The sequence below is a fragment of the Neopsephotus bourkii genome, unplaced genomic scaffold (assembly GCF_033783945.1).
Source record: "Neopsephotus bourkii isolate Nb327-2 ecotype Australia unplaced genomic scaffold, CSIRO-AGI_Nbou_v1 NB_860, whole genome shotgun sequence".
In the NCBI taxonomy this organism is placed as follows: Eukaryota; Metazoa; Chordata; class Aves; order Psittaciformes; family Psittacidae; genus Neopsephotus; species Neopsephotus bourkii.
Window position 1 is genome coordinate 2,050,616 of NW_026901356.1, and position 26,993 is coordinate 2,077,608.

The following is a 26,993-nucleotide window of genomic DNA, read 5'->3' on the forward strand; positions in this document are numbered from 1 at the left end:
GAAGCTTTTAATTTCCTACACAGACCCATCCACGTGTACAGTCAATGGACCCCTCTCACCAGCTTATTAATGAGGTTCAGTTGAAGAGGACCTGAAACAAAAAACAACCTTTGCCAAACTAGAGAAACTAATGGGAGAGAACAGTGTCAGTGCTCTCCGCTGACTCAGCTGGGATTCTTTTAGTCAAAACAGCAGACAGGCTTATCTGCCATGTGTCAAAATATCTGCAACAGTTCCAAAAACATCCTCCCCTCCACTAGGTTTGGCTGAATGTAATGTGAAAAGCTCTAATTGTACCTTTAAATGCAGTATTTCCTTTTCTGACTGGACCACGTACTGTAACACAGATGCAGTTATTTATTAAATAACACTTGATAGAGTTGTTTTAATCACATGAAGACGGTGCAACTCAAATCACTGTTTGCCTTCAAGCACTAGCATTTAAAACTGAAGACTCAACAGCAAAACAGAGAAGCATTAAACCATCGGAGGTGATTTGAAAGACATTTCACAATTGAAATTACATTCACAGTAAACTGGAGTAATCAAGTAATCAACCAAAACTTTAAAAGCAACCTGGCAATCAATCAAATGAAAAAAGGCATTAAGACCTAAACAAAATTAGAGTCCTGAATGGCTTGCGTAAGTAAGACTATTCTAGGAAGAGAATACAACTGCAGACTCTGAAGGTTTTACAAACCTTTCATTTGACTAGACTTCCATTACCAAAATGCTTGGCATTAAAACCTTCTGTTCTCAGCTACAATACAGTGGCACATAAGACTATAAATACCTTGACTCCCCTCTCCCACATATTTAAGTCAAACTCTGATTATTAGATATAATTCCTGCAGTAATAATCTAAAATGATTCCTTACTCCAATTTTAAGATATTTCTATATATATTTCTCTTAAGTGAAACACACACATACTGAGTATAACTGAAGCATTCTGCAAGAAACATGTCCCCTTAAAACTGAGTATCAGCTTTATCATGAACTAAAACAACAGCAAGATTTCCCTCATTTAAGATGCTTGCTAAATAAATCCAGTTAGATAAAAAAAATATATATATAAAAGATGCTGTGTGCACAACTTGCCCTTTTTAATAATGAAATAAAGACCCACACACCCCTTCTGTATTTCATGACATTTTGCTATTTAAGTGCAGGGATTTAAAAGTGCATACCTTTACTTGCACACCACTCTCAAAAGTTTACGGGAACTTTGCCCGAATACAATCAAAAGTGGCTTTTGTTCTTTGCATTTAATACTTATTTATAAAGGAGAAAAAAAAAAAAAAAAGAGAAATTAGAAATTGCAGTGTTCTGTACTCAGCTCACTGCCCTATTCCAAAAAATTTAACATAAAACGTCTCCAGAATAAATCATAGATTGCTTAGGTTTGGAAAGGACCTTAAGATCATCTAGTTCCAATCCCAATGCCATGGGCATTAAACAAATCTGTAATTCGGCATCCTTCAGATTACCAAATCAGCTTCACAATAATGACCCCAAAATACAAAATAAAAAAAAAGTCTTGAAATGTTTCATTAGCACATGCAGTGCCCAGCATACTGCAGCACACCATGTAGAAACTAAACCGGCTTCACCGCAAGCAAAATGCTCTTTCAGCAGAATTTATTCTGGAGTACCAAAAGAGCGGTTGCTCTTCTCAACCCAGTAGGCTATGAAAAGCATAAACGAACTCCTTGCTCTCAGGGCATGAAACACTGCAAGCCCAGAAACATATTCCAGGTGATAAAAGGAAGATGGAGTGACAACAGATCAATCTGAATTGCACAGCTAGTGTGAATTAATGACCACAACTATCTTGAGACAAGTTGATCATCAATACTTCTTAACAGTACCTGCCAGAAAGGCCGCCTTGCATTGCTCCTTGGTTGAGGCAGACAAATACTGCACAACCATCCTGTATTTCAGGTCCATGCTACTCAGAAACCTTATGTTAATGTATTTAGAGTATAGAATTCAGGCATCTGTGGATATTATTAAGTCAAAAGGAACTGGAGAAACGTTGCATTATACTGACTAGAGGTAGGTAGTGTTGATTGTAGCAAATGGAATGGTAATAGACAGGAGAGAAAACGTAAACCTCTCATGCCAACAGCTATAACTAAAATATTTTTTATTATGAAGAAACCAAAACCAATGGCTATCTGTCTCTGAAAATGAGTTTCAAACTGATGGCAACTGATTTCCCCTTAGACTCTGGATGACATGTACTTCCCAATAGTTGCAACTGAACACATTTGTTTCTCTCTGAGGTCTCTGTAAGTAACTCTGAATGAGGAGAGATAGATTTGTAAATAATTCAAGGAAACACAAGGTTCAGAGTGAGCTTTACCTACTGCTAGAGTGGTCATGGTATAAAAGTCACCCTGACAACAGAACATGAATGAGTAGGTTTCAAATTTGGGACCAAAGAGGTCCCAGTTCTCTTAAAATAAACTCTTAAGCTCTGAGATGTGCATGTCATCACTCCCAGCTAATAAATGTGGCACAATGGACTTTTTTTTTTAAAGGCTCGGGCTTATTAGATATTCATGATAATGATGAAAAGGTTTAGCTCTTATATAACACTTTGGATTTTTTTACTCAAGAAAGTTAATTTCCAATTATGGCATATATATATATATACACACACACCCCCCTAGATTATACAGTTTGAACCTAAAAAGACAAGTTCTGAGGATTGGGGTTTTGTTTCTAACATTAAGGTCCTAGATATCTAATGCAGAGTAACTACAATCATGAAAGTTTCCATGTAATTTTAAGTAACAACTTCCAGTTAATAAGTAAATGGTTGTCCAGAGTAAGCCCAATCAAAAAACCAAACCCAAACAACTAGTTTATTTTAAAAAATAACACAGAATATTTTTCTTACAATTGCTCTAGCTTAAGCATCAGTAAATATAATTCTGCTTCCACAGAAAATTATTCATCAGTACATTTTTAAGAACAATGCCATATTGTTGACCACAAAAAGGCAAAGGGCTTAATGTTTTCCCACATCACACAATTTTAATACAAAGTGCTGCCAGCAGGCAACGCCACCAGATACAGCATAAGACCATTAAGCACAATAAAACAAATTATTTAAGTCACAGGCCCCTTGAAAACTTAATGGATCTGTTGTATAAACATCTTTATCGCAGAACTAACAGCGTAAAACCTATGGTAATTACTTCCAGGTACTACCTCCTATCATATAGTAGGTAGCTTAAAACATTATACTGAAATAGACACTGTTTTTATACCAGACATCGACATTGATTAAAAAAGGTTACACATCATATTTATCATGCAGAATACAATTTGTTTATTTTCACAAGGACTGTATAGCTTATGTAAAATGTAATTACTATTATCTTCTCTTCTCTTTTGCTTCCATAGCCTCTGCTTTCATCATTTGGGGGTTTTTGTTTGTTTGTTTATAAAATTAATCATAGCTAGCAGGGTGGAAATCACTCTGAGCCTCATGAATGACATCTAAGAGATGGGAAAGGATTAGTTCTCAGTTGCTGCCAGTTATAGCACCAGGTGGCTTTTTCTGCAGTGAAGGTGTTACCAATAATCCCATTACATTGGTACTAAATCTTGCAGACATCAAAATTATCACCAAGGTTCCTTTTCATCCCATCCTTTCCAAATGACTGGAAGTCGCTTCACCTGAAAGAAGTCAAATCCACATGCAGCTGCTGTTTTAGCAGCCAGCAGACTCCCTGAGAATGCCAATCGTGATCCAATTTTGCTGTGCTGGTGGCCCCCTATTCCCTGTCCAATAATACATCTGTTAAAAAATCCTACAGCTACAAATCAAGTTTAATCCTACCAGGGACCTCATGTTGGTCTTGTCTTCCAAAAAGGCAGCAGGTTTTGCTGTCTATCTCTGCTAGTGTCTGGGGAATACTCTTTAAATCCCAGCCCTACTTAGAAGAATAAGCTAAGGATCACAAAACATGACCTCAAAAACCCTGATATGACTATATTCTGACCCAGAGGCATTCATTCTAGGTGAAGATTAGAACTTTGCATAATAAGATTACACAGCAAGTGAATGATATCAAGGGACTATCCATATGCAGCCGCCTGGTTTTGTATAGACAGCCTATGCTCTGCAATATGCAGTGCAGACGAAACAGAGCTCAGTCTTTCTAGCTGAAATAAAATAGATTCACATAAATTAGTTGGCCATTTCCAGATTCCTAAATCCCCTATTACAACTTTTATTGACAGCTCCTGTGAGGATAGCACAAATGGTATTCTCTTTGTATTCTTTGCTGCTGTACCAATCACACACAGAGGGAAATGTACGTAGGTTGTCTAGAAATTAACATCTTGTTTTCTGTAATCTTGGATTACAATTAACTGTGTACATAATAAAATTAGGAAACCAATGAGCATATTTATCATTCCCAAGTAACCAATGACATTGTGTAACAGTTCAACACATGGTGCCAATATTTTAATTTCAAGAAAATCAAAGTTGCAGCCAATGAAAGTGTGGCTAAACAAATTACTTGACTTGATATTAAATGGATTTTCACTACAATAAAAATTTTTCAGTCACATTTGCTTTATATAACACTTCCTAATTCTGAATTTTTACTGAATGTTTAGTAATTGTTTATCAATTTTTCCTTAGCTAACAAACTCCTAACATTTTCCACTTCTAACCAGACACCATTCTTCAAACAAGGTAATCTTGCACCCATTAACTTACACCATCTCATTCCAAAGAGGTACTCCAAGCTTATTACTTAAAAAAAAAGCCAAAAACCTCAAAAAAAAAAAGAAAAACTAGGCCATTAGAAGACCAGGCCATAAAATTAACTAATTTGAGCTGGTTTTGATGTTAAACTGTTCTCCTAAAACTTCTGCATGAAGTTAATGTTACATTCACTAGAATAGCAAAGGGTACAAACCATGCTTCCTGGTAAAGACTCTTCCCATATCAGATAGATAACATAAAATGTTTTAGATACTCTAATGATAATCTGAGGATTCCAAAAATTTAAAGCAGAACAAGGAACAATTTTCAAAAGGTCTGTCCACACAGGGGGTCAGGCACAGCTCAATTTGTCTTTCTGGCTGTCAGTTTTCTCTAGGAGAAACACTGGATTCAATCTGGCAAATCAGAAAAAGCTTGGAGATATTCTAAAAGAGAAGATTAATTTTTCACATTATCTCTACTAGGCACTGGCAGTTTGTCTCCGACAAGAACTCCTTCATCTACTGATCTCAAGCTGACAGGGAGCTCAATACCATAAACATAAATTCACGTAACGCAGTCCTGTGGTGTTAAACTAGAGACTACCTACATCAGAACAAGCAGGTTTTCAAAATGGATTTCAAGTAGTTCTCACTGGTTCTATTTACCTTTGGGAAGCAACTCCTAACAATCCCACAACCCTGTACAAAATGCTGTATTAACAGCCAGATGCATTCCAGGGCTTCTATCATCCTCTGCAGCTCTATACACTCATTTTTGCTGAACAGCAAAATCCGTGGTGGTACACAGCAAGTCTAAGCCTCTGAAGGATGATTAAAGTCCCTTAATGGTTTCCTGAAACAATGTCAAAGTTAGGACAAATGCAAAAGGTCTGACAGACAGCACCAGTCACTTTCCTGGTGACTGAGAAAATGTGTCTGTGTGATGAGGGTCAAATGACGATATTCTGAGCTATATACATTTATCTTGTATTTCAAAAAATTCACTTTAACAGACAAACATTTAAAATTAATTTTAATTAATGAAGACAAAGAGTTACAAGTCCAATTTTCACATGAGGCACAATCTACAGCCCTATAAAAGCTGAAGTTGTCCATGGCTCACATGTGCCCTGCACTCCAGTGCTGAAGCACCTTCTAGAAGTACACAGGTGATTTTGGAAATAACACTCAAAGCAGTGAATAGAAGAGGGGTAAATAATTCCCCTATGCACTGACAAGTAAAAAGGATGTTTACTTAAAATATTTGTCATTACAGAGATGATTGATTGCTGGTAAAATAAAAGAAATCCACAAACAGAAAACCAAAATTCTCCACATCAAACCAACCAAACTATCCTTAGGGCTGTTTAGAAAGAAACACAAATGTCTTAATCTTACCTGCAGTGCCAGTCTCAGATTAGAATGCCATCACTGAAGAGTACTCCGTAGCAGTTTATGAACACAGAAATCACAGTGTAAGATCTTAACACACAGTTAATCAAGCCTATTACTAAACATTTGAAAAACACAAAGGCAAAACACAGACCAATTTTAGCACTGCAGAAAATACAACGGTAACAACTCTTTTTGTATGTTCATCAATACTTCCCACTTACAAGCATCACCTTCTAATAAAATACCAGATTCATACTCTACTTTAAAAAATATGTTAAAAACAGGAGAAAGTGAATACACAGACAAAAGTGAGCTCAGTATTTACATTTTCAAGTTACCTGAGCAGAAGAAAAAACAAGTCAAGTGTTTTTCACTGTTGTAACTCTACAAAAATTGATGGCTTTCCCAAAATGTCTTTTAGTTACTAAGTTCTAAATACACATGTACATGGTATCAACTACTTACTTTTTCATAGCACAAACATATGTGAATTGATGCAGTAAAAATAAACTGTAATTAGTACTTTTTTCTCATTGCTCAATAAAATTGTTCTAGTTATTTCTGAGCTGGTTTATATATATAAAACACAAGTTCTGAAAGTTCTCGTCCCCTTACAGATACAAATATTAAAAAAAAGGTCCAAACATCAATAGATGAGTGCAATGATATTCAGTCTAAGTTAATCCCCAGACATCCAAATCCATGAATAAAAATTCATCAGTTTTAAACACACTGAGCCTATTAAGCAAGAACAAAAGCATATGCACAAAAGAGCTTTTAATATATTTCAAAGCCCACAAGAGCCATGGTCTCATTAAAATTATAAATTACACAAACATGGAATAAAGATTCAAACTGCAGTGCAGCTAAGCAGATTACAGAAAACCCCGCGTTCCATATGATAACACTCCATGGCCCTCCCAGATGGGGGCTTGGAACAAAAAGGCCATCACTGCAGCTAGGGAAAACCTCCTTGTGATCTCTGGTTTCTGTTCAGCAGATGACAGCCAAATAATATGTTGATTATTCTGTTTGTGCCGCTAAGCTTGTAAGATGGAATAAAAGCGATATGATCTATTGTGAACTCAATGCTAATGTGTTGTTCCACTCATTAATAATATACTGAATTTATTCTGAAACTACCTTTTTATCTGAGTTCCAGGTTTTAAATGCATGAACTAAAATAAAAAGCCAGCATAAACTATTATTTAATTTCATGGCTTAAAGTAAAAGGTACAGCTGACAATAATAAGTGAGAAAACTGACTACTTAGTGACTCCAATAAGCAGAAATGCCTTTCTCAAATTTAGCAAATGACTGTATGCTGAGGTGCAGAGTACCTGCACGACGCTGAGCACACTCCAGCCCTGAACTGCTTTATCATGGATACCAAACAACTTACCAAAAAAGGGCCTGTATAGCTTAATTTACTACACATAACCACCCCAAACCTAAATTAAATGAGGACACAAGTACTTGTAAATAGAAAATAGTACAGAAACAATAATTCTATAATTTCACTAATACTACATCTCCTAACTTAACTGTTTAAGTTTTTAACAGGGATCAGATTTTACTTCATCTAAGTTTACTAAATTGGCTCTTTCCAAATACACACAATTTGGCTATCCCTTTCTCCCATAATACACTGCCTTTTGAAAGGGAAAAACTGATGGGTCAGATAGCTCCCTTTCACAGACTGATGATCTTCCCACAATTTCATGTCTTTCAATTTCAGGTCTATGCCAGAAATGTTAAAAATTCTATTTAAAAAAAATCACTGTGGCTTGGAAGTAGCATGCAAATATCAAAACGAAACACTGTTTCACACGTTTTGGACCAATGGAAGCATGTTGATACACAGACATGGCAGAAACATGAAACTCCAAGAGTGCAACAGTTTTCTGCTAAACATAAAATTTATTAATTAATTAAAAGCAGCTCAATTACACTTCTTCCTTTGGTAGGGACACAGTGACAGCTCTTAATTCACAGAAATAACAAAAAAAAAAGGAAACTGAAAAGATACTGGGATCAAGCATATGTAAGTCCTGAAAGACAAACTTCAGATAAATTACTTTCCTAGAATAAGACCCCAACTGCAATGAAATAACACATATACATTATTTTTATACAAAACCAAGATAACACCTTGAAATAATTAGCAAGGCTCACAGTCACACTAGCAACTACAACCTTACTGTTTTGTAAATGGGCCAGACTCGTTATTCTGCAGTAACCAGTTAGTCTTGTTATTTCTGTGACTTTGATATTTCCGTTTCCTCAATCTGTTTCAGTTTCTACAACTTTATTAATTTTCTTTTATTCATCTTACACATGTAATCTCACACAAGATGCAAAACAGTACCTAGGGGGAAAAATATTGTAGCAACTCAAGCATCTTCTGATACTTTTATATGTCTATTACCAAATATTTCTCATATTCTTATGGGATTCGTATCATAAAAAGGTTTCAACAATTAAAAAAAAAGAAATCTTTTCCAGCTACTGTCACAGCACCAGTATCTAACTTAACACAAATTCAATGCATTACCGAGTACATGACTTGACTTGAGTAGGTAATAACTTCAGAATCACAAAGGCGATTCTCAGACACTGAAGCACAAGGGAGCTTAACTGGCTTGGGTAGCCCTACTCCTCAATACATGCCCCTGAAATGGATTTCAGCAAACACAGTTTTGGTATGGAATTGGTAGGCTCAGTGCAGGAGATGCAAGAAGCTGAATCCATTCAGAAGAATAACAAAAGTTTGCTAAAATACAGCCTGGCTACAAAAAAAGCCAGATACATAGTCAGTGTTTTCTGCTTTAATCACAATATTATGCCAAGTTTGGAACAATATACATTTTCTTAACTCGCCATTAGTGGATCTGGTTTATTATTTTTAGAGTGAGGTTTTCTACTATAATGCTTGCTTGTGTTTTAACTAACTGTATAAATCACATAGTCTAAATTTTAATTCTTCACTACTTAAAGACCCAAATGCTCTTTTTCATCTACCTCTCAATGACAATTAGCTTACCATTCTAAACAACTTGTTACAACAGTCATATATTTTGAAAAGCAAGCAAGACTTCTGTCTCTGTGCTGAGAAAAAGTACAGTTACACAACTCTACAAAATTATTTATAGCAGCACATCTGGCTTCATCCCCCACTCCATGGATGGTCAGGATGCTGTGAAACGAGATGAAAGTCCATCAAATACATGTGAATGTTCCTATGACTCTGTAATATCTTGCTCCTGTTAAAACCTGAGTGCTGTACACTTAGCGAAGCCAGTGACCAACATCATTAACCGGGAAAGCAGAACTTGCATCATCATGAGCTGGGTCAGTAACTGCATCACTATTCACAGTGCTATGCAAGCTACTACATTTAGCGCCATGTAACACACTTGTACACATTTCAGTCCAACCACTGCTCTCCTGCATGTCTTTATCAGACTAAAGTTTGAGTAGCTCGTAACACTAACACCAAAGGGCAATAAAGGGAGAAAAACTGCTTCTTGGAGGATACTACACTGTCAGAAGTTACTTCCCTACTGGCAGGGGCTGAATATCCCAGCTAGCATTAAACTACCTGTGTGGAATATCTACGGAAGCCACAAAGACCAGCATGCATTGTTGGCCCGTACACTGGAAAACTGAGGTTAAAAGATTGTGGGTCTCACCAATAAGCTACATCCTTGCATATAAGTGCGTTAGCAAAGATTCCCATCTTTGCAGTCAAAGGTCTTGGGATTTATTTTCACTTAACTGTCAGTTCATCATTCTACCCCAGAGCAGGAGCTTTCTGAATCTCACCCAGCACGTCTATCGTACTTCAATGGATATCAGAGCCTGTTGTTGAAACCTAAGCTGAAAAACAGTGCCAGCAATACAGATTCTGCACTTCAGTAGTCTGAAGTCACCTGTAAGCATGACAACAGTTAACATTTCCTTTATTTAAGAGGGGAGGTCAGACAGGTGGGGCTGTGTACACGTAAAGACTTTTGACCCAGATTTTGTTTCCTTGTAATTTCAAAAGCTCCTGCAGAAGTTTCTTGATGGAACATTACTGTTAGGTTTTGGCCAACATTAGAGAGACAATTCTCCATTATGAAAACTTAAATATATTTCAGCAATAGGAGCCAAACTAGAATTTCAAAAGAATTCTGGAGGTGACTGGTTAAATCTTTTCTGGCCATGGGCAGGCCTCAAGTGCTTTGCCAAAGCATTTCACAGGTTTCAGGTCTCACAATATTTCAGAGATAACAGACACCTTCTATAGTGCTTCTCTAAGTACCTTCTATAGAATCCCACAATGTAGGTGAGGAACAAACACTGCCTATATTCTAGCACCTGCTGATAATATAGATTTGTAAGAGAAATAACACGGTTATTTGGAATAATGCCTTTGAAGACTAAAAGCCCTCACAACTTAGCAGAAAGCAGTATTTTTCTAAAATCCGAAGTGTAATACCAGCATATTAGGAAAAAATGCTATAGAAACTATAAATTAAATGATATAATGTTTTTACAGATATTCAGTGAATCTTAGGCTCTAAAAGCACATACAATACGTTACTTTGTACTTCTGCATTAACTTCACTTATAGAAATAAAATTTTAAAAGTCACAGCTATTAACTTTTCCATTAATCTTAATTACCCACATTATTTACCTAGCTTTAGAAATGCCTGTTTAATGAAATATATGCAATCAGATACAACTGGAAGACAAAAACAAAGACTCAAGATATCAAAGCATTTAAATTACATTTTCCCAGCTGAAACAGAAAGTTTACTCTCCACTTCTTCCACTGCCACACTGAAGTGATAAACTCTTCTGTTCCTTCAGGGCAGCCATCTAATTCAATATTAAGTAGAATTCTGGATGTTAAGCATCTGAAAAGGCTACACTCAATCTGGCGTAATTTGTAGTTTTTAATCCTGAAGTAAGCTTGAACAAGGAACCCAGTATGGAAAATATTACAGAGTATCAAAAGCCACAGGACAAATAATACTCCTTTTCTAGTTGGTGGTTTTGTGGTTGGTTGGTCCCCCCCACCCGCCAGCCCCCTTTGCTTTTAGTCCTATCTTGCAAGTATTTTTAAATTAATGCACTTTTTTATAAACCTTTAATGATAAACAGGAGGAAAACACTCCATGAAATATGCCACTAATCTGTATGATCAAGACAGTACATTCAATTTACAACTAATTTTTGACATTACTGCTCTGCAAGTTGCAACACATTTTTCTAATCTAAAATCACAGAAATATTAAATAACCTTTTTTATAATTTATTGTCTTCAGCACATACCACTAACTCATGTCTCCTAATTTATCTACTTGGACTTTCTGTTTTAAACGAGCTGTTTAAATTTGACATAGAATTAAATCTTTATTGCTGCTGTTCAACATATCCACAGGGATGCATTTAGGTTAATATCCAATAGATTTCTGAAAAAAAAAAAGTATCATACCATTTCTTTTATAGTATCATATAACTGGTATGTCTTAAACCCTCCCTCTAATCCTTGCTTTTTCCATGACTGATTGGATAAGTAGTCTTAAAGCTTTTTCATACTAAAAAAAAAAAAAAAAAAAAACAAACCCCACACTAAGAAAACAACCAACAAAACCAAATCAGGTCTTTTGGTGTCAGAACTTCCAGGATTAAACATTCTTTCCATTTGTTGGCTCATGGCCTGAAGATCCTGCACTTTCAAACTGATCCCATTCTAGCTAGTTCAAAGATCAGGAAAATGAAGCTATTTTCTTTGTGGCCATAATCCATGACCCATGCTGTTAGATACTTAAGAACATCTCAAAAGCAAACTACCTTGTTTCAGCTCCTTGTGGGAGCTCAGTAGGGCGCTAGGTCACATGACTGCAAGCCCCACCTAGTCAGGTGACTCTACAGCTAATCTGATTTGGTGACTATAAAACGTTAATCAGTACAGTCTAATACCATCACATTCCAGAACTGATGAGGGCAGCAGCTTGGTGAAGTAACAGCAAACACTAACATGATTAGAAATTAGAACTGCCCCTCAGATGCAGTTTTCTAGTTCTCTATCCCACACATAAACCCAACAGCAAAATATCACTGAAAAATGATCAGGCAGGCATACAGTTTTGAAACAAAATGCATTGATATGTTTTATTTCAAAATGGATAGCATTTTGCTCATTGCCACAGAAGGACAAAAGCACATACTGAATCTTAGAAGGCACAATTAAAACCTAGGGAAATCACTGGTTAGAACTCACGGGAAATAAAACATGCACAATAAAATAACATTGTCTGCTCACACAACAGAGCCTCAGCTTGCATTAACTGAAAGTCCTAAAAATTTACATCTGCAACCCATGTTGCAAAGAGAGTTAATGAGAGCCATGACAGGTGTTTTCACTTACCAAGGACAAAATACCTAAAAAGCACACTCTAAGAAGCACTGCTATTTTGGGGACACTAGGATTTTCACCAAATCTGCTTGCTACAGTGAAATGACAAACATACTTGCAGATCAAATTCCAAGCATACCTTTTCCCAAATGTTTTGATTGCTGTCTCATTCACCCATTGTATTCCCTCCATTTTTTCCTTAGGGAATTCTCACCCAAAAATCCTCTTAATCCATCTTAGAATCTGCATTTGGCATAGACAAGTAGTGAGAATTGGATCAGGTCTACACGATAATACACAAGCTGCAAGAAAGGAAAGTTGATGATTTGAAAGTTTAAAACATCCCAATCTAGACAACAGCTTAAACTTCTCCCCCTTATGAGTCTGACCACAGTTGCCACAGCTCAGCTGATAAGTAACCTGCTAAGACATTTCCTGATCACTTGCAATCAACTCCATTCTTTAGTTTCTCTGCATTTCAATTCCACCCCTACAGCAGAAATCATAGGACTCATCTACCTACTAATGTAATGTCTTTTATATGATGATGGGACTTTTATATACTAATACCTAGAATTACAAATTCCTGTAGTCTTGCTTTCTATAAGAGAGCCCCTAGTGGGATCTTCTACAATGGCTGGAAATTCATCTTTTGGGGAACATAAGCAAACCTTTAGTATCATTCAAAGAAAGTGAAAAAGTTATTATTCCAGAAGACTAAACACAGTTGATTTTAAAATAAAGAAGTCTCTATAAAACAAATTTCTTCTCTATTTATCTGAAAGGAATTGCAGGTGAAATTATAGAATCATACGATAGGGTTGGAAAGGACCTTCAGATCATCTATTTCCAACTCCCCTGCCATGGGCAGGGACACCAATCATGAAACCATGTCACCCAAGGCTCTGTCCAACCTGATGCTGAACACCACCAGGGAGGGAGCATTCACAAGTCCCTGGGCAACCTTTTCCAGTGCCTCACCACCCTTACAGTAAAGAACTTCCTCCTTACATCCTATCTAAACTTCCCCTGTTTAAGTTTTAACCCACTACCCCTTGTCCTATTACTACAGTCCCTAATGAACAGCCCCTTCCCAGCATCCTTATAGGCCCCCTTCAGATACTGGAAGGCTGCTCTGAGATCTACACGCAATCTTCTCCAGGCTGAACAGCCCCAACTTTCTCAGCCTGTCTTCATACAGGAGTTGCTCCATTCCCCTGATCATCCTCATGGGCCTCCTCTGGACTTGTTCCAACAGTTCATGTCCTTTTTATGTTGAGGACACCAGAACTGCACACAGTACTCCAGGTGAGGTCTCACAAGAGCAGAGTAGAGGGGCAGGATCACCTCCTTCGACCTGCTGGTCACACTCCTTTTGATACAGCCCAGGATACGATTTTCTGGGCTGTGAGAGCACACTGAAGCTGGCTCATGTTAGTTTCTCATCGATCAACGCCCCCAAATCCTTCTCGGCAGGGCTGCTCTGAATCTCTTCTCTGCCCAGCTTCTAGCTGTGCCTGGGATTGCTCTGACCCATATGGAGGACCTTGCACTTCTCATGGTTAAACTTCATGAGTTTGGCATCACCCCACCTCACAAGCATGTCAAGGTCCCTCTTGATGGCATTCCTTCCCTCCAGCGTTATCAATTGAACCACACAGCTTGGTGTCATCAGCAAACTTGATGAGGACACACTCAATCCCACTGTCCATGTCAGTGACAAAGATGTTGAACAAGACCAGTCCTAACACCAATCCCTAAGGGAAACCACTTGTTGCTGCTCTCCAGCTGGACATTGAGCCATTGACAACTCTTTGCGTGTGGCCATCCAGCCAGTTCTTCATCCACCGAGTGGTCCACCTATCAAACTGATGTCTCTCCAATTTAGAGACAAGGATGTCATGCAGGATAGTGTCAAATGCTTTGCACAAGTCCAGGTAGATGACATCAACTGCTCTACTCCTGTCTACCAGTTCTATATCCCCATCACAGAAGGCCACCGAATAGGTCAGGCAGGATTTCCTCTTAGTGAAGCCATGCTGGCTGTCACCAAGCACCTTGTTGTGCTTCCAGGAAAATCTGCTCCAGGATTTTGCCAGGCACAGAGGTGAGACTGACTGGTCTGAAGTTCCCTAGGTCATCCATTTTCCCCTTCTTGAAAATGGGGGTTATATTTCCCTTTTTCCACTGGGAACTTCACCTGACTGCCATGGTTTTTCCAATATGATGGACAGTGGCTTGGCAACTTCATTCTCCAGCTCCTTCAGGACCCACGGACAGATTTTACCAGGTCCCATGGACTTGTGTACATTCAGGTTCTTAAGATGGTCTCAAACCAGATCCTCTCCTACAGTGGGCCCAAGGTCTTCATTCTCACAGTCCCTGCATCTGCTTTCCAAGATTTGGCTGGTGTGGTCAGAGCATTTGCCAGTGAAGACTGAGGAAAAGAAGTCATTCAGAACCTCAGCCTTTAGCAAATACAGGGTAGACAGCTCTCCTGATAGCTTACAGAGAGGACCCACATTGCCCCTAGTCTGTCTTTTATTCGCAATGTAACTATAGAATCCCTTCCTGTTATCTTTCACATCCCTAGCCAAGTTTAATTCTAACTGGGCCTTAGCTTTCCTAACCCGGTCCCTAGCTTCCCAGACAACATCCTTGTATTCTTCCCACGTCACCTGTCCTTGCTTCCCCCCTTTCATAAGCCTCTTTTTTTCCTTTAGGTTTCCAGCACCTAATGCAGCCTATACTATTGTATTTCATTTAAAAAACTTTGTCTCACTGAAGTAACAAAAAGAAGCTTACTGCTTGGAATGGGGAGAAAAGAAATCACTGAGATAAACACCATGATTCCTTTTCTGGTAAGTAAGTGGTGACTTATCAAAAATATCCTTATTGGGCCTACAAGTATTTTGTAGAAAAGTAATATAATAAATATACTGCAAATTTTTAGTAGTGTTACACACATCTGAAATATTCGGATATCTGGACTCCAGTGAAGTAAGAAATGGAAGAGCTGATGTGATATTTCAAAAGTGAAGAACTCTTGAGTTTCAGCTCCATCACTCAATTATACACCATAATTCCTTCACCATAGGATCCCACAGACAATAACAGATTATTGAACTCTTAAATGGATTGTGAGTTACACTTTTTTTCTTTATTTTGTTAAAGTCTTTCCTAATCCAGATATTAACAATTCATTACTAGGGCCAAACAGAAGTGACATTCAATAGGTTTATTTATTTCTTGCCATGTTTTTAAATGTGTCCTTTGATTTTTTTCCTCTAAAGACAAATACTTCTAACTTTGAACAATAATCTACATTTGAAATTAAATATTCTTAAGTATTTCACAGTTTTGCAGCAAACATAAAACATTAAAGCAACCTCTTGATACTCATGATAAAGATTTAAAATATCCAGTGTTTAATACATAAGATGCTTGGCCAGCAGCAAATTAAATGCAGTTTCACCAGCTAGGAAGAAATAATACCGAAAGTTCACCCTCCCAAGTTTGAGTTTTATATGGAGGAAAACCTCTGAGGTTCAGGACTGCTACCATATTGTTGCTCTTTATTGCTGCTTATATTTAATATGAAGATCCCCTGCTCCTCCTCCACCCCCCCAAAAAAGGTAGGATCAACAACCACAGGTGCTCAAAAATAATGGCTTAGAGCAGTAACAAAACATTCATTAAAACTGGAGCTTAAGAGTGGAGAATTACATTACAGCCTCATTAGTACATCCTGCTATGTGCAAATGCCTTTAAGTAGCTTGAGACACATCTGAAATGCCAACAGACTAAAAACAAACACACAAATACCTGTGACAGTGGCTATTCTATATGCTTATGGGGATTTCTATTAAATTCAGAGTACTATAAAGTGTTGATTTACACAGCAAGCATACTACAGTTCTTCATTAAGATAAAAAGCATTTTAATGTCTTTGTATATAGTAAGTACATAAAATGAAATACCAAGTTCAAATATCTCACTCATTTTAGAGTGGTAGTTTCCTGCAGTGTACAAGACAACAGGCCGCTATCAATAAATGGCTAATAAAAAGTAAAGGACATGCTAATCCTCAAAAAAAAAACAAAACCAAAACAACCCCAAACCAAAACAAACAACCGAGCACAAAATAACTTTTAATGGTTTTAGTAACTAATTCAACAACTACATTTCTCGTGTAAAGTAACTTCTCGTATAGCTCTTAGCATGATTAAGAGCCGCTGCTTCCAAGGGAGGGGGTGTTAAGTCATACATTTATTACAGACCTACAGCTACGTATAAACGAGACTTCAAGCACACTTACATAGTTACTTGAAAACCGTTAGAAAACGCTTTACACTTTTTCCTTCCAAACTCGCACATAAGCTTTTTCACAAAGGGGGACGCCGACCGGGCGGCACAGAGACTGGCGACGGCAACGAGGGGTGCACAGGCTAGGTAGGCCTCTCTCCTCAGGGCTCACTGACCTTTCGGCAACCCAACCCCCAGAAAGAAAGGGGGGCTCCCCCTCCGCAGCACGGCCGGCTCACCGCCGCTGCACTACTCCACACCTCCTCCATTACAGGGCAGGGTACGCCGCCGCCCGCCCGACCCACCCCTCACGCCCGGCCGTTGCTCCGGCCCTCCGCCGAAACGCACCCCGCAATCCCCCTCCACACTCACCTACTTATTCTTCACCGGCAGCCCCAACCTTCCCCGCCCCTTTACCCCAGCGACGTGCAAACAACGCAGCCTTCCATTGGACACCGGGTTTCCTACGCGGCTCTCCCATTGGTGGGTTGGAAAAGGCTTGATTCTTCCCGGCGGCCCCTTTCTCCTGTCAAGCGACGGGCAGCCGAGATGGCGGCAGCGGCCGGCGGGGCGTCGCGGTGTCGCGGGGCCACCAGTTTCCAGCGGAAGGCCGCGGCCGGCAGCCGCTTGGCCACTGTGGCGGGCACCCGGCCCTCCGTGCGCCACGGGCAGCTGCTGCTCTCCAGCGGGCTCCCCTCCCTGGACTGTGTTCTAGGTTGGTGGGAAGCGGGACCTGGGACCTGGCTGCTGCCACCCCCTCCCTCAGCCCGGCGGCCCTGCCTGTCGTTTACCTTCCGCAGTCCCGCAGCTACTCCCTCAGGCTTTTCCTTCCTCCCCACGGTTCCCGGGATTGGGGGGAGAAGGGGAGGGGGGAAGGGGAAGAGAAAGGGGCAAAGCAGGATCTGTTTCCCGCCTTGAGCTCCCCGCCCCGTGTGAGGAGGGGCAGGCGAGTGAGCCCGCTTCCCAGCCTGCTGCTGAGGCAAAAGGTTGCCATTTACCGCTCATACAAATCGGTTTAAGCAACCTTTCTAGAGAGGAAAGGTACTCTGTAGTACGGTAACACATTCCTGTCTATTTTACTAAGGGGTCTGAAGCTATCGGGTTTGAAAAACATGCGCCTGTTTCAGACTAAGTACGGGGCCTGAACTTTTCGGTTTTGGAAAACGCTTGCCGAATCAACTCCTAGTTGCATGAGGTGTAGTTCTGGTGGTTCAGGATTTTTAGGTATTTTTAGGATGTGTTTGACTGTAAAGCTGGATTCTCAGTGTGTCTTTTCCATGTTGCTCACCACCGCTACATCATTATAAATGCCTTGTTCAGATAAATTACACTGGTATTATGCTGTTCTTATTGTCTGTGAATCTGCTTTTGCCTGCTGTCAGGGTCAAGATGCTAGATAGTTCCTGGGGCTGATCTGTTGTTACAATCTGTTGCACGAAGTAGTACTCTTTACCTGGATTGAGAACTAATTAACTTCACTAGTATAAACAGGTTGTTTTATCTGTATATGCTAGGGCTGCATCACCCTCTTACTAACTACTGACACAGCTGCAGTACATTTTCAGTGTACATAGATGGGACTACCTTTAGATGAGGAAAGTCTGACTTTAGCTTTGGTCATTCATTCTTGGAGGAGTACATGGATGTCCTGGTTTCAGGAATGGTTCACTTTTCTTTCTAAGAATATTCTGAGGAGTAATGACAAATACAAAAGTTATATTCATTTTATAAATAAGTTTTTGCAGCCTGTGTATCTTACGGAGGATCATACTAATTTATCTTTTGTGTCTGTGTGTCTGGTAGGGAACACCTGCACTTTCAATAGGGATTGGCATCTTTGTGGAGAAAGCTCAGGGGGAGAGCTTTTAAGAGAGAAATATTTCACTGAGTGTGATTTAAAAAAAAAAAAAAAACCTTTAATTGCGTAAATACAAGATCTGCATTCAATATTCTAGTTGTTTTTCATATTCCCTTTTATAAACAGTGGATTTTGCACAGCATAGGTCAGACGATGTAGACAGCTTCCATAGTAACAGGCTCCTAAATGTCTGGGCACTTGCTAACATAATTTTTAGTTGTTTTGGTTCATATTTGTATGGGTTTGTATACAAATCCTTTGCATATGGTCTGTTCTGGAAACAGGGGAGACTTATTTCAGTAAACTCGGGATCCCTTCTAAAGTACCTTTTCCTCGTCTTTTAAATATTCACTGATTTCCTGACCTTAACAGGTTTTACACTTTAACATCAGGAAAGTTGTTCAATGCTGGGAATAGCATTGGGTTGTGGCATTTTTGAAGAACTGGAAAACCTGAAAAGCCGGAAAACTTGCTGAGTGGATAAGGCCACAAAAGACTGCAAAAATGCTGAACTACAATAAAATCCCTGTTGATACCAGGTATTAGGCACTGTTACAGACAGACCGCCCATCTAGGTGGACTTCTACAGAATCATTGATTTTGGAGGCTGAAGAGGGACCTCAGGAATTCAACTACAGCAACCTTAAGGCTGACTCAACACTGAATTCAGAGTTGGTTGTTCAGGGCTTTGTAGAGTTGAGTCTTGAAAACCTGCAGTAGCAGAGAGGCTTGATTATCTTTGTGGGTATTCCCTGTTTCCTTATATACACTCTGAAATTCTCCTGATTTGTTACAGTATTGTTGATAGATAGCTCTTCTTAAATGCATTTCCTTTCAAAAAGAAGTGGTAGATAAGTGCTGGATTTCAAATTCCATGTTCCCATCTCTAGACTTCAAATTCATTTTCAAGATTTATACACCATATTCTCTGGAATGAGCTGTAACTATCACGTAATCTAACCATCACATGCTTGGTACAGAATATTTTGTTTCAAGGTGCTTAAAAAAAGGTCACAGATACCGTTTGAAAACAGTGGGTTCTCAACTTGCAAAGACTGTTGTGTTTTTATCTCTGAGATCTTAAATCTCATTGCTGCAAGTAGCAGTGCGGAAAGTTAGAAGTCTTACATAGTTGTTTACATGTACTATTAGATACAAACAAGTTAAAATTACACTAGCAAGTTACAAAGAATTACAAGTTCACACGTTTTCTTAGAAAACATGAAGATTTTACATTTTGCTTTTGATTCTGTCAGCATTCCTGCTATTTTTTTAATGTGGTCTGGTTTTTGCTTAGTTTACTGTTATTATTGTTCATTGTAATACGAATGTATAACCATGGTAACTGCAATAGTTTTACATTCCATCTAATAGAGTACATTTGTTCGGACTGTTCAGTGCACCTGATAATGTAAAGCCAGTCCTCTGACCTGACTTGCCTTTAGTAGTCAGGGTATGTATGTTCCAGCTCTGGCTTGTAGAAAGAGGCAGTACAATTGATGGTCTGAAAATACAGCTTGCGAGGATTTTAACTGCAGTGATATACAGTTTGACAAACAAACTCCCTGTCACGCAAGCAATTTAAAAGCAGAAGAGACACAACTTCTGTGGTGGCTGCAAGTGAGCTTTTATAACCAAAGTTTTAAAACCTTATTGCCATGAGGTAGTATGTTACTTATGGCTGTTTTGATCGTCTTCTCCATGTCAAGCCATGATTGGTAATCATAACTTTGAGCTATTTTTTTCTATGTGCTATATAGAATAGATGCTGATTTTAAGCACATTGTTAGTGAGCCATGCATTCTGTCTCCTTGAACAATTGAATATGGTGAATATTGGAAGCATACATTGTATCAAGCATCTGTATGATTTCTGATTTTGTTCTTTTTTTCTCCTCCTTTCCCCTGTGGTACATCTTTGTACTTGGGGCCATTTGTGTTTATCTCCCAAGCAAATAAAATGAAACAGAAAGTAGTGGATTAGAGCATGGGGATTTAATGAATGATTCTCACACTAGGATAACAGTGCTTCTAGTTGGTTTTGGGTTGTTTGGGTTTTTTTTAAATGTGTAGGAAATGCTTGATTACTTGATCAGCTTGCCATAAACATTGAGGCTTTTGTACATCTTGACTCTGAAGCATAGTTTAAAAAACTTGTGATGTGTTGAACTACAACTATGAAATTGGTAGCTGATTAAACTTTTATACTGCTCAAATTGTGGTACAAAGGGATTTTATTATGGTTTTAATTCAGGTGTTATGCAATAATATTAGCACTTTTTTACCTAGGGAAGAAAAATTTGCTTTTTCTCTTACTTCTGGGTACATATCAACATTTGTATTACCATCAGCAGAGCTAAAGATCAAGAAGTTGATCCAATCCCCATTGGAATCAATTTCAGGTGAATTTAATCAGCTGTTGAACTGGTAGACTGAATTATCCTGTTCACAAGAGTCTACCTATGCGTTCCAGAATTGACTTCTTTTATCAAGAGCTTTGGATACTGTGCTGATGTGATTCCATTTGCTCCTAACTTGCTCTTAAAGCAGTATGTAATTGCAGAAGAAATACTGCAGTTTTCTTCATGCAAAGCACTGAATTAGGCTAGTTCCATAGGCCCATCTGAACAGTTCAGGAATTTTTAGCTTTCATATTAGTCTTATGATTGTTCAACAATATATTTGTAGTCTGATTTCAAGTTATTCCACTATTTTCAGTCTTGGAATTTGGATTATAAATCTGTTTACTCTTAATCTAAAATAAAATATGAATTCTTTTTCACTGTCTTTATAAAAATTCCTTCTTGGGACAACCATTTAAACCACTGTTATACATTTGTGCTTGCTATCTCTTTGAGGAAGAAATAAAGCAATCAGAATGGGAGTTCATAGCTGCTTTTTTTTTTTTTCTGGTCCTCCCTGTTGAGATCAATGGAATAAGAATCTATGCATTAACACATATTGAGAGTATTCTGTCTATTATTCAGTCAGTCATTTGTGATTGGGACATAAGCATCTGTTGTAATTGTTTCAACAAAAAGAAAAATAGTAGTTACCATGTATAAATCTGTCAAACTATTTTTATTTTTGAACAAATATTTAAATCGATTGCATTCATAGAGTTGTTTTTATGTCCAAGACATACTGCAAGAGACTTTAGCAGCCTGGGGTTTTTTCAGATCGGCGTTGAAATGTTCATGATCTGTCTGTCCATATTCCACTGGTTGAAATCCTACCTGCCTTACTGCAGTGCCAGTAATAAGATAAAAACCAGTGGAGCCAACATTTTACCTCATTGACATGGCTGGTAATTTTCTAGCCTATTATTAGGTCTCTTTACATACACAGTCCTTGGTACAGAAGAATATCACTTGGTAGTGATAATATGGATTTAACTGGAGCACCTACCAAAGCCTTAGCCAAATCCCACCAAATCTTTCCCCCCCCCGATGTGTTCACAGGAAAACTGCTGTGCGCAGCTCTTGTCCCGGTGGCACTGGCGGTGCAGGGGTGGCAAGTGGGTCCTGAGCCCATAGAGTACATGACCATAGTTGGTCACTGGTCAAACTGGCCCAGAGTGTGAAGGAGCCACTGGGGCAACCCTTCTGAGCTGCTGCTCCTCAGAGAGAGCTCCTGCAGCCAGGGGTTCTCCCTGGGGTTGGGAACTCCTTGAGGGGAGAACCTTCCCTGTGGAGGTGAGTGATGGTGGACGTTGGGTCATTGGATATAGACTATAAGAGTCTGTAACAGTGTAGTGGTGAGTCCATGTTACACCCCGAACCTGTAGCTGATGGTCTCTTCTTTCAAGCAACAAGTGATAGGGCAAGAGGTAAGGGGGGGGGGGGGGTCGGATTGGATATTAGGAAAAATTTGCCCCAGATGGTGATCAGGCATTGGAACAGGATGCCCAGGGCAGTGGTGGAATCACTATCCATTGAAGTGTTCAAAGCTGTGTAAGCGAGGCCCTTAGTAACGTCGTTTATTGGTGGACTTGGCAGTGCTGGAATGGTTGAACGTGATGATCTGAGGGGTCTTTTCCAGCTCAGTTGATTCTATGATTACTCACTTGAGTCATCCAAGTAAAAATTCACTGGCTCAGACCATACATCATTATTGTAGTACTTGAGCATAGTTGCGTGGAGCTCTGCAGGATCTTTTAACCACAGTGATGATAGTAAGTATATTGTGAAAGTAATTGTAATGTGTAATATGTAATTACATGTAACGTATAATTATTTCATAATAGAGAATTGTAGGAAGTATTGCAAAGGTAATTAAAATATTGTTCACTTTTATATTTTTAAATTCCCAGTTATCACCTTTCTTTGACTTACAAACTAAGAAAACTTAATTGTTCTCTAACATGCTATTAAAATGTAGTCTTACTTTATCTTCATTTTATTTTGTTTCCAGGTGGAGGCATAGCTGTTGGAACCCTTCTTCTTATTGGTTAGTATAGAATATATAGATAAAGTCATAATCTGATGTGTTTTGTGCTTTTTAATGTATTTTAGTTAACCTATCATTTCATTGTTTTTTAAACTTGGACTTTTAGGAAAGTGTAACTTTTGGCCCACTTCACTTTGGATAGCCTTCAAAGTGGACTAGTATCTATTTCAAGAATTACTTGAAGTGGATCAAACACTTTCAGGCAGTTTTGACTCCTCAAGGAGAATACTGCAGTATTCTTTTTGAAAACAGGGCATTTAGCAAATTTCAGGAAAATTTTCAAATTATTTAATATTTTCTAAGCTTCCTGATTTCCTGTAAGCTTCAGACTGTGTATCGTCTCAGAGTTGGTTGGTTGATTTTTCAGTTTGGCTTTCTGAGGAAGCTGTGAAATACAGAATCTTTTAATCTTTTGTTTGCTGAAATCAAGTAAGAGTAAGCTGTTGAAAGCCAGCTTTCTGTCAGGATGTGGATGAGGAACACTGAGATGATTAAACAGTTTACAACAGAATTCCCTTTGCAGATTACATTGAAACTGTCTGGTACCATGTCTGCATTGCAGCTGAGATGCCCAGATTTCCTTTCTATTTGAAGTGTAGCAAAGGGGAGAAGGACTGTTGTGCACATACATGTTGTCTTCATATCCCCATGGTATGTACTGGACTGTACGAGAAATATTTCCCAGGCCCCTCAGTTTTAAGTATTGCAGCCAAAACTACAATTGTGAGGGAAGACTAACTTCTTCCAAGTTAGTCTTGTAAGTGCTTACCGTTTCAGCATATAACAACGACCATTATTGCAGAAGAGGAATTGTAGGAGGTACCACCTGATTTGTCACATCAGTTCATTAATCTTGGGCTTCTACTACAAAACTACTTCAGAAGGGTACAAGGGCTGAATAACATAAATTTTAATACAAAATCATAAATTTGATTTTAGTTGGGGTTTATTTTCTGTTTTAAATGTTTAACAGATTAATGGGTCTTATGAGAAACTTTCAAGCTTGTTACATTCCTAGCAAAAGAGATGATAGTACAGGGGAAAAAATGAAAGTTTATTTATTAGAGAAACACCTGTAGTTGTGTGGCTTGTTACTTTAAAGTACTTTGATGGCTACTTTCATTTCTGCATTTTATCCACGGTTAGAGGCAGGTGTTACTTTCTAACTGAATCTTAGAAAAATCTTGATTTTTTACATAAGGTATATAAATCAGTGCAGATTAAGTCATTTGAATAGTTGGCTGCCAGAAAAAAAGAACTGACATTATGTAATTCCATGCAGGCCACTGTTTGCGTAAGGGCTGCTCTTCAAGTTCACATTTTTTGAGAACTTTTTTTGAAACTTTTTGAGATACAGCAGTTCACTGTTGCTGAAAGAAGTTGTTCAAATTCTCCCCATTCATGGCTGTGCAATTTTATTGTTCCTTAAGCTGACGGTAGTGCTTTTCAACTCTCAACTCTCCCAAGTTGACAGAAAACTCACCCAGTTAAAGAGCGGAAACTTTTCTGTGTGTTTAGTGACCTGAATCAGCTCACTAACATGAGATGAGTACCAGAGCCAGCACAAGGGAAAGAGATATTGCACAGTGAGGACTAGGAGAGAAAGTACATGCCCGTTGTCAAGGCAGAAACTGCCAGTTAAGCTCAGTTTTCTCATTAAATTTCATCCAAATTTCTGTGAATTTGGGAAAAATGATAGGTTTCTCTCTTACTGCTTTCAGTAAAGATCTTTCTTTTCTCACTCAGTTTGAGAAGAGCTGCAATCTTGCTATAGACAAAGGAAGAAAAAAAATTGGAACCTATCATATTTTACACATCAGAGATTAGTTTTGGTTTTTCTTCCCATTACAGTATTCACTGACCGTTCCAGTAGATGAACTGGATGACACCAAATGAACCTACTAGCTGAAAGATTGTAACTAAACAAAAGACAGTTGTTCTTCAGGTGGTATGCAAGTGAAATACTTCACCATAGGCTGTTGTGAATGTAAAAAAAATGTAAATGTAAAAAAAAAAAAAAATCATGGTCTCAGTTGAAACTGGGCAGCATGATGGAAGAGAAAGAAATTTGCATTACTAGGTTAGTGGATACCAAGTCCAGCTAAGGAAGTCCTTGAGTCCTCTGAATGGTGTGAGGCTGAGCAAGTACTTGGGTGAAGCATCACATTTGCTTGTTCAGTTCTTATTACCTCTTCCTAAATACCTGCTTTTGGCTGCTGTTGAGCATCAGGTTAGATGTCTACTTGACCTGACCTTAGTGGCACCAAAGAAAGTGCAATGACAGTGAGCTGTGTGTTCTAATAAAAAAGATGACAAGACTTGAAAATGGGAGATTTGAAAATGATTTGAAAATGGGAGGATATTTACCTCATTTCTCTCTGGCCATACTCAGTGGTGGGGTTTAATTTACTTATCCCTTATGTTGATTATTTGTGATCTGATATCAAACTTAGCTTCACAGAAACATGAAGGAGAAGCTAGCTCTCTTTTAGTTCTGAAAGCTATTTTTTTCCCCAAGTAAGACTTACCATCTATTGTTTTGAAACATATATATACGTTATATACAAAAAGTCTTAAAGTAAGAACTGTGTTTATTCCTGAGTCATTAATCTAAAATTTTTTTAAACTGAGTTTTAAAGTTGGTGCAGATAGAACTGTTAATTACATTGTTAGAATATCCTGTCAGTATATAAAAAAATTCTGTCGAGAGATTAGTCTAGGCAAGCTTAATATTATACAGGATTGAAGCTGTCAGTGATAAACCTCCTAGGAAGATCTTTTGCGTTGTACTCCAAGTGTTACAAAAAGGTTAAATTCTTCCCCCTTCCTTCAACATTCTCTAAGGCAAGAATAAATTGCATTACTTTTGGATTAGCTCCCTTTGCAAATTAAATGCTCATCTTCATTATTTGTCACGTTATCTTGGTTAATTTAACCAAATAATAGTAGATTCAGGGTATTAAAATATTTATTTTAACTGTTGTGTTCTGAAGATGCAGTAAAGGCAGAGGTTACTTGCTAAGACTGCAAACTATTGTTTGAAATATAAGTGCACAGTTTTTTAAAACTTAATTCATAATAACAAGCATCATGATTTTCAGTTGATTTAATTCTATCATATATTCTTTTGACAGTGTTTTATTTATATGAGAATTAGAGAGTTGAGACCATGATAGTCTCATGCAAGTTTCTAGCTACTAGAGGAACTTGAAATTTCCTGAGTTTTGGCCACACAACAAGAATGTTTTGGATTTTAACCAGTACTTTAGTTGCAAAAAATTAGTTGCAAAAAGTTGGGCTTATGAGAAGTGGTAAAACAAGTATTCTGACTCTGCGTGGAATTAAATTTTAACACAGAACAGTTTGTTCAGTATGAATGTGAGGCAACTTGTTTGTTATTTCATCGTGAACTGCTTCAAAGGAGCTTTCTAGAAGAATCTCCCCTTTCAAAACAAATAGTATAAATGTTGATTAAGTACACTCCTTTCCCCCTCCTCTCTCCAGTGTACTTCAACCTGTTGCATATCTGTTTTGCCAGCCTTGGGAAGTGTTTCCAGGAGGATGTTGTTTTGCTTTTACATATAAGCCTTGTTTATATAATGCATTCTACTTAGTGAGTTACAGCACACTCAAATAGGTCTGTCCTGGGTACCTTATGAGAACCCATCCTTACATACCTTTTAGATGCTCTAGTTTTGACAAGGTCATTGATGGCTAAATGTTTTAATTATCAGTAGGAGGTTTTTTGTTGGTAGCTGAGGTCAATATTAAAAGTTAAAGTTGTCTGGTTAAAAGCAGGTCTATACTTGTACATTCTAAGCCTTGAAGCAGTTTCAGCTA

At 38.3% G+C, this 26,993-nt stretch overlaps 2 protein-coding genes across 9 annotated transcripts in view; one reads left to right on the forward strand and one right to left on the reverse strand.

The window, feature by feature from the left end:
- Window positions 1–17,276, reverse strand: part of IMMP1L (inner mitochondrial membrane peptidase subunit 1) — a 35,223-nt gene extending 17,947 nt beyond the window's left edge. Inside the window, exon 1 of one of the 2 annotated variants that reach the window (XM_061356642.1) lies at window positions 17,224–17,276. The gene's annotated coding sequence lies outside the window, so the exon portion shown is untranslated. Of the gene's footprint in view, window positions 1–12,681; window positions 12,806–17,223 lie in introns of those variants that run through there. The other variant, XM_061356644.1, reaches the window with a different exon arrangement.
- A 65-nt stretch (window positions 17,277–17,341) lies between these two features.
- ELP4 (elongator acetyltransferase complex subunit 4) overlaps window positions 17,342–26,993 on the forward strand; it is a 142,194-nt gene continuing 132,542 nt past the window's right edge. For 4 of the 7 annotated variants that reach the window (XM_061356638.1, XM_061356639.1, XM_061356637.1 and 1 more), the window contains exons 1-2: window positions 17,345–17,562; window positions 23,118–23,153. In XM_061356638.1, the coding sequence (XP_061212622.1) occupies window positions 17,397–17,562; window positions 23,118–23,153 (202 nt within the window). In that variant the 5' untranslated portion in view covers window positions 17,345–17,396. Of the gene's footprint in view, window positions 17,563–23,117; window positions 23,154–26,993 lie in introns of all 7 variants that reach the window. The other 3 variants (XM_061356640.1, XM_061356634.1, XM_061356635.1) reach the window with 3 other exon arrangements.